Raw genomic sequence first — 8,530 nt, 5'->3', positions numbered from 1 at the left:
GTGGCTTGAAAAGCAGCATTTTCATAGCTTCCGGGACTGTCAACCAAGAAATTTACGTGAAAGAGTGTTTGAATAAACGTCTGCTGCCTTTCCTGAAGAAACACGGTTGTTCCGTACTGTTTTGGCCGGATTTGGCATCTTGCCATTACGGTAAAAAGGCCATGGAGTGGTACGCCGCCAACAACGTGCAGGTGGTTCCCAAGGACAAGAACCCTCCCAACACGCCAGAGCTCCGCCCAATTGAGAAATACTGGGCTATTGTCAAGCGGAACCTAAAGAAGACCAAAAAAACAGCTAAGGGCGAGCAGCAGTTCAAGGCAAACTGGCTTTCTGCGGCGAAGAAGGTGGACAAGGTGGCTGTACAAAATCTGATGGCAGGGGTCAAGCGTAAGGCCCGGCAATTCAGATTTGGAAAAGCGGAAGCCTAACTGAATATGTTTCCTGAATTTTATACTAATTGAACTTGAAAAAGAAATTTAATTTGATTTTTTAAATAAACGATTTCACCGATTTACACGCGTTTTCCCTTGACCAAATTTTGACCGTATCACCCTTTAAATCGCCATAAAACAGTGGCAATCGATGTCGGATTCATCAATGGGGATCCACTGTTGATACCAGGACTACAGTGAAGGTGTGGTACCTCTCTTCCATAATACTACCGCAATGTATCCACACGGCAAAGCTGACAGCTGACAATGGGGACTTTCCTGATTGGCAGCACGTGTCCCAATGCAGCAGCTGGCGCGCAGTAAAGAGCATGGAGGACTAAAACCACCGACAAACCGACATGAATGATCATACAAAGTATCATCAAATTTTTGATCAAAGCACAAAACTGTGTTCGCGAAAAATGTGTATCCTAGCCACGAACACACATACTAAATGTATGAGTTGGTTCGGGTCTAATCTATTCCGGGCAAATTATTTTTATCTAGATAACAAATTTCTATGGTTTTGGCAGATGCGATCGCTGCACATTTGAATCCGCCGTTATGGATTCTCGATCAAGAGTTAAGTTTTAGTTTCATGTCGGTTTGTCGGTGTTAAACAGCAATTGCCAGCGATCAAGTGCAAAGCGCTTCTCGTCAATCGCCATCTTCAAGAGATCGATTCCCTTCCCTATTGTCAGTCCCTTCTCGCCCAAAATATTCCTCCCCCTGCCGATCTTCCCTGCCTAAAACTCCTCTCTCAGCAATTTTCCTTGTATCCCCACCACATCCAACAAAACCCCACCAGCGATCAAATTCATCAAGAAGACTGTTATCGAGCCAGCGTAGCGATCTCTACTTGCTAGTGTACGAAAAAACGGAGCACCGCAGACTGATGAACATCATCGGCTGTGCAAACGACCCGTATTGCCAGCACTGTATGGTGGTCACCGAATCTTTGCAACACAAGTTCAGTAGTGCCCCCGACTAACAACGGCATGGGCGTACGTGCAACGAAGGATGACGATGACTCTCGGTGGGTTCTGTCCAAATCAGTCCCCTGTATGGTGTGTTACATAGTTACATGTGTTCGTTCATACCCCCTTATTCTGCGAGTCACGTGACTCTCTCTCACCGGTGAGGTGACAATTGTCACCTCGTGTGAGGTGACTCTCCATGCAAATCAAATGGGAGAGAGTCACGTGACTCGCAGAATAGGGGGGATAGTTACAAATGTGGAAACTATGTTTTTTAACCTATCTCGATCCAGCAGTGCACACGACAAGTCGCTCTTCTAGATTGGTGGGTCCGGTTCAGTAAACCCATCCTACGAAGCATCAAGCGCATCATGTCGGGTTGGTGTCTGGTAGAAGTCCAGTTTTCTTTGTGGGAACGTCGAACAGAGCTCCGTTTGTCTGAAGGTTACATTTAACGGTTCATTTAATGATTTGAAGTGTTTCTCAATTAAAGGTGATTCAAAATCCATGCTTTCGTCAAGTGACGCCATGCCGTAGATCGAAATCATCCATCCGGATAATGTCTTCCTGGCGGTAACCTCCAACTCGGATTAATTTTTAATACCGTCCCTGTTTGGATGATCTTCAAAATGTTCACTTAGAGTCGTGTTGATTACCACACGTCAACATTAAAGCAGTGGGACATTTTTGATCGGGATTTAATCCGAGGATAATACCGGTTGGAGTTTACCACCATCAATGTCGATCAACACACAGACTTAAACCACTTCATGATTCCGGTATTGTAGGTCAACAGGAAGACGGCAAACGTTTTAGAACATAGTCCTGAGTAGGGAAATTATTTCGCAGACCCATCTAGATGTTAGTGTAGCGAACGCTACTTAGAAAGGTTTCGTCAGACACTGCCTAAGTAGTGTCTTAAACCTTTAACCTGTAGAATAGAATTCATCTTGAGCCGCCTCTAACCTGGAAAACATATCAAAACAATTAACAGGAATTTTCGAAGTCAGTCAACTGTTACACTGCTTAATAATATGTGGGAGATAAATATATTACCTATCATACGAGAAGTTTATAAAATTAAGGAGCTTGAACTTTCGACTGCTATTTGACGTGTCTGATATACCAATCATTATTCTAATTGTTTAAATAGTAGCAATATCCAGCACAGTACGATCTATATTCCCTTTCTAATTATTTCCTAACCTTTCGCTTTGCTACACAAACCTACAAACAGCTGAACTCCGACTTTTGAAAGCTCCAACGACTGCGTTTTCTTTGCGGGATTAAAAATGAACCAGCATTGGAAATGTGATGACAAACAAGTTTATCCTTAAAGCAAAACTTAACCGGCACTATTTACAACTTACGTGACGTCTCATTTTTTGCAACAAACCATTCACAATCCAGCAGAAAGCTCCATCTTTCGCTTTATTGCACCCTCGAAAGCATTCCACCGAGAAGCAGACGATTATCACATTTAGTAACACTTGCCACCACTCGCGTCATACCCACTACGACGATCCTGTCCCGACGTCAACTCCAGGGAGTCGTCCATAGTTGTAGTCGTCGTCGTCGTCGTCGCCACACGAGTCGACTACAACTGCTTCCCGGCGGCAACTTGCCGCAGCAGGTCGTCAATCTGCACCTTGTACATCTCCTTCACGTCCACCAGGTCTAGCTTCAGTTCTTCGATCTTCTCGACCGCCTCGCCGTATAGCTGCAGCAAGGCATCGTACCGTTCCTGTAGCTGTTGGAACTCTTCCTCCAGCTGGGCAGCGCGTTCCGATTTTTCGCGGATCTAGTTAGAATAGGGTACAGTGTTATCGATTAGAATTTAGGCAACAAGCCTCCGCAGTTAAACGGATAGTAAAATACTCACCATGTCCAGTTCCGCGGTCAGGTTGGAAATCTCCGCATTTAGTACGTTCCGTTCCTGCTGGAAGCGCGACAGTTCCCACTGCAGCTGGTAGACTTCACCGTCCCGTTGCTTCAGGGTGGCCTGGAGGTTCTCCAGCAGTGAGGTTGTATGCAGAAGCGGAGCTCCTCCGATCGTTTGCCGACCGCTGTTGGATCCGGCGTCGTCATCCATCTGATTCCACGGGATGCTTCCGATCGATTCCGGCAGCGACAGGTTTCCCATGCTGGGTGTCGGGGAAGAAGTTCGAGATGATTCGCCGAGGATTCCGAGAGCCTGCGACGGTGACGGAGGAGACTGCCGGTTCGCTTCGTGCTTGGGGTGGTGATGTTGGGACGCTTGGTGCGGCTGCTGCTGTTGCTGTTGTTTGATGGTATCGAGTTGTTCCTTTTGCTGCGCTATCTTCCGGTCCTGTTCCGCAGTATTGGACTCCAGTTCCAAAAGTTTACCACGGTAGGATTTCCGTTCGTCTTCGAGGTTTTTCAGCTTGAGTTTGTGATCACTCTCAAGCAGGTCCATTTCGATCTGCTTCTGCTGGAGGTTGTTGGTCAGCTCTTCGGATTTGAACAGGGCGGCAGTCAGCCGTTCTTCGAGATTGGAAATTCGTCCGTTTAGGGTGAAGATCTGCTCCTTCAGCGTTCGCTCGTTATCTCCGAAGGCTTTGGACTTTTCCAGGGATTCGTCCAGTTTGCGAATGATGTCCGATTCGCGTTGCTCCCAGAGTCGTTCCTTATTCCGGAGGCCATTCTGGAGGGATTCGATCTGCTTTATTAAAGGAACGGTGACCATTGCAGTGGCATTCTTCTCTTCCTCAGCTCGAGTCTCGGTTTCCTCCACGCGCAACAAAAGATCCGAATTCTCGTTCTTCAACCGCTGGATTCGATGGGCGTGTTCCGCTTCCGCTCGCCGTAGCTTCTCCCGTAAATCGTCCAACTCTGTGCTGATTTGTTCGTTCACCCTCTGGATATAACTGTGTTCCGATTCCATCGTGGCCAGCTGGGAAGATTTCTTCACCAGATCCTGATAGGCTTCCGACTTTTCGGTGAGTTCTTTCTTAGCAAAGTCGAAGCTTTTCTTCAGCGTCTCCAGCTTCTGAGTATGATCATCCAGTTGGCTCTTCAGCGAACCGTTGTCTTTTTCGAGTTTTCGCTTCTCCGAGGATAGTTTGTGAACTGCATCGATTTGGGATCGCTCGACCTCCTCTTTGGCGGACAGAGAACGCTTCAATCGCTCCGTTTCATCTGTTAAATCACCAATGTCTTCCTTAAGCTTCTTGATCAGTGCTTCGTTGTCCTTCTCCTTGAGTCGAAGCTTCTTGATAATGTTGGAATGGTTCAGGACTTGTTTGGACAGATTCTCGCCTTCCTTCTTGAGTTCTTCGATCATAAAGTCCTTATCGCTAATAACCTTGTCCATCTCGGATCGATTCATTTTTCCCTGGGCTTCCGACCGGATTGTGTCCACTTGACGCTTCAAAGCCTCCCGTTCCCGAATCGACTGCTGGAACTTCTTCTCCAGTGCCGATAATCTCTGCGTGTACTCATCCGATTCTGTACTATCGGCACGTCTCTGTTTCGATTCCAGTTGAGCAGTCAGCTGACAGTTCTGTTCATGCAGTTCCGCATTCTGTCGGCCAAGTTCCAGCAACCGAAACTCCCTCTGTTCCAGGATCTCCGAGATTTCCGTTATCCTTCGCATCAACTTTTCCGCCTCGCTCAAATCGTCACTGTTTCCGCTCTGCACTGACACCTCCGACGGTTCCCGCGTATGTCCTCGTTTCTTGATCATCAATATATCTATGTTGCTCTTACCATCAGTGATCTTTAGAGGACTGGCCCGGTAGGCGCCACTATTGGTGCTGCTAGAATCTCCATTCGGGCTCGATATGATCTCAATATCCGACGACGTGGCCGTCTCAATCTCATCCCCGGAATTCTGCGATGATGTTCCTTCCTGCTGTTTCGGTTCCGCTAGCAACGGTACCTGTGCAGCTGCAGGAATCTCTTCAAAACTATGCGTTGAGTCGGAAATCTGCGTCTGAATCTCTACATTCTCATACGACTTGTCCAGATGCTCGTCAGACTGTCTGCTAAGCTTCTCGATCGACGTCAGCGTCGTTTCCGAATCATTCGACTCTTCCGTTTCGCACCCGGATACTTCTGAGAATGTCATCTGCCTCGAAATTGTCGGTTTCTCCAGACTCAAATGCAAACTACTTCTACTCGGGGCCACCGTTATGGGAACTCCTCCCTCGCCCGTTTCCATCACCGTAATTGGCTGTTCCGACAAGGTGTACGACACCTCGGAATCTTCCTCCACGCTGATGTCATCATCGACCAGCTCCACCGAGGTAAACTTCATATCGTCGCCATCAATTGAGCTCCGGTCCATCGTAGTTATCGAATCCGGAGTCGAAACACTGGAAGGCGTCCCTTGAACCTTGATCACCTCCACCGATTCCGATTCCTGTCCAATGGTTGGCCCCGAACTGGGCGACGTTAGCGCCGATCCCGGCGTCGTCACCGGACTCAGCAGTTCAATCGACTCCGAACTAGCCTCCGGTGAGCCAACCTTCCCGGGAACCTCCGCTATACCTGAGTCTTCGAAGCTCTTCCGCTTCAAACTGGAAGGAGCCTTCGTCACCGTCATGTTCGCAGTCGTCACTGGCTGCTCGAAAAACGACCCCGTGAACGATCCCCATATACTATCAATCTGTCCCTTGCCAACATTGCCGCCTCCCTTCGCCTCGACACTCACCGGAGTACATGGTTCCGTTTTGCTCTCGCCCCGATCGACCTTCGTCCCAGATTCCTGCTGCCCATCCCCGGCTACCTCCTCCACTGCATCCTCTTTGATGTCCAATGCCTTATCAATTTGCTTCTGAGCCTCCTTCAGGGCGTTCTTTGCCAGATTGGCTATGCCCGTCGTATCGAACCAGCTCATCGTCGTCGTGTCTTGTAGTTCCTCCACCGTGACGACCTTGAGTGTTTTACATCACCAGAACGGAAACAACTGCTAACAGCACAAAAATTTTCACCTCTTTGTTGACTTTTTACAGCAGAAAATTATTTTCGATTGACCACTTTTTCCGTCTTTGCAGGAGACACGTCAAAATTTATGTTCGGTCTTCTTCTTTGGAGAAGTTTTATCTTCTTCTTTTCTACTCTGTTTTGATGGTTTTTTATATGATTTTTATTGACAAACAGAGCACAGGGCCCGACTTAGGAAGAAAAAAGATAGGTTGGAGATTTTGAAAAGATCGATGTAAAATTTCGATATTTTAGGAGTAATTTTTGAAAACGGCACAAAAGCTTTTGGAAACATAAGTTATAAGGCCCTTTATATTAGAAATACTCAGAGGGAGAGATGCGCGGAGAAAACAAAATACAATTCGGCAGCAGGAATTTGTACCTAAATTATCTCTAACCCTTGCTAGAAGCTAGCATTTCACATGACTCTTATTTTTGATTCGATTTATTTGCAAATATTAATTTATTGCATCGCAATATTTTGCACATTTCTTCCCTAATAAATTTGTTATGAATCCTGATGAATGTGGGCGTCTTAGTGGAATACCTGTATAATGAGAGAGAGAGAGGGATTAGTATTTTCCATTTAATTCCACTACTTTATTTGCTTATCATTGACAGATACGCGTATTTCGTCTACAATGTGCAGACTTCTTCAGTGTCTTGTATTAATACTCGACTAATACGAGTCGAGTATTAGTACAAGACACTGTAGAAGCATAGAGGTAACTCTAAGACCACTGGGTCCCGAAGAAAATCATTATTATTTTTGGCTCACTCAGTACCAGAACAACGGTCCCAAGCAGTCCCAAGCTATTTCACTCACCCCTGCACTACCCATAATCGCATATCAGTCCCATCTTTGCTTGATTTCCTATCCATATGGGACTGATATGCGATTATGGGCAGTGCATGTTCTGCATGAATCCACACACCCCTGATGTTATCTGTCAAACTTTCATAGCGAATCAAAACAAACATAGTGTAGTAATAGAATTTCAACTAGAATAGGGTACGTTAATCGTTTACTTGGGACCAATAGGCTACTAAAGTGGTGAGCCAATTTAAAATCGTTAGTTTCGTATTGATTGTTGGTAGAAGTCTGCACATTGTAGACGAAATACGCGTATCTGTCAATGATAAGCAAATAAAGTAGTGGAATTAAATGGAAAATACTAATCCTTCTCTCTCTCATTATAAATTTGTTATGGTTATTTTGCTTAACGACGTGTTTGGGGTCGAGGGGCGATGATCAAATCATCAGCTGAATTGGAAATATATTTTTTATATATCTTTATTAAGGAGAATTTCAGCCCTAGGCTGGTTTGTCTCTTAATTGGAAATACACACTTTGGAAAATACATAAAAAATAAGTAAATGCGTACATGCTGAAACTAAAATACCCTGATAACAATGCCTCGAAAATACTTTGAAAACGAAAAATACATTTCATAATGAATTTAATACACTTTAATACAAAAATACACAAAACTTAAAAATACACGAGGGGGGCGACTCTATCTACGATGAAGGACAATTTGTGTTTGGATGTGGTTAGCGCACGCTCAGTTGATAGAAAGAAGATTAATGACGATTCTGAAGATTTCCTGCAAAAATATGATGCGCGATGCAAGTCTTCTTCTTCTTCTTCTTCTTCACATTTCAAGCTTATTGCATATCGCATATTAGCTTATTGCCAAATATTATAAATTAACAATATGGTTCACTTCCAGAATTCCCATATATTTCTGAAAAGACGCATAAGTAATACCCTCTCCCGGTGAGAAAGGTGACTAAAACATTCGTGGCCTTATTATTTAAGCGTGTAATCAATTCATACGTTTATTCAAATAAAAGGTGTGGCAAACAGTATAAGCTTTCTCATGCATGTTACACGCCTACCCTGACGTCATGACATTGTACTACGTTCAGACTATAGTTGATATTAATAACGTAATAACGTTATTTAATATGATATCAAAAGTGCCTAAATAACGTTATATCTGCTATAGTTTGAATGTACAATAAGCTTAGAGGTAATCCAAACAAACAAAAGAAAATGCAAATTATATCTGCCATCCCTCTTTACATACCACGTTGGCAACTGACAGGAGGAAAACTTTCAACACGGTAATAATCGTTAACCCAATTTTGGGTAATAGATTAACAAACACG

At 44.8% G+C, this 8,530-nt stretch overlaps 1 protein-coding gene across 1 annotated transcript; it reads right to left on the bottom strand.

Annotated features, from left to right (window-relative positions):
- Nucleotides 1-2,884: 2,884 nt before the first annotated feature.
- LOC135706274 (TATA element modulatory factor-like) lies at nucleotides 2,885-6,417 on the bottom strand. The gene is made up of 2 exons (XM_065227840.1): nucleotides 3,291-6,417; nucleotides 2,885-3,209 (listed from the first exon to the last, which is right to left on the bottom strand). The coding sequence occupies exons 1-2, from the start codon at nucleotides 6,267-6,269 to the stop codon at nucleotides 3,006-3,008; spliced, it is 3,183 nt and encodes a 1,060-aa protein (XP_065083912.1). The 5' UTR covers nucleotides 6,270-6,417; the 3' UTR covers nucleotides 2,885-3,005.
- Between the last annotated feature and the right edge of the window lie 2,113 nt (nucleotides 6,418-8,530).

This window comes from Ochlerotatus camptorhynchus, unplaced genomic scaffold (assembly GCF_037179485.1).
Source record: "Ochlerotatus camptorhynchus isolate MF236.1 unplaced genomic scaffold, CSIRO-AGI_Acam_v1.1 ptg000276l, whole genome shotgun sequence".
NCBI lineage: Eukaryota > Metazoa > Arthropoda > Insecta > Diptera > Culicidae > Ochlerotatus > Ochlerotatus camptorhynchus.
The sequence above is the reverse complement of the archived record's forward strand: the minus strand, read 5'-3'. Positions and strand labels throughout refer to the sequence as shown.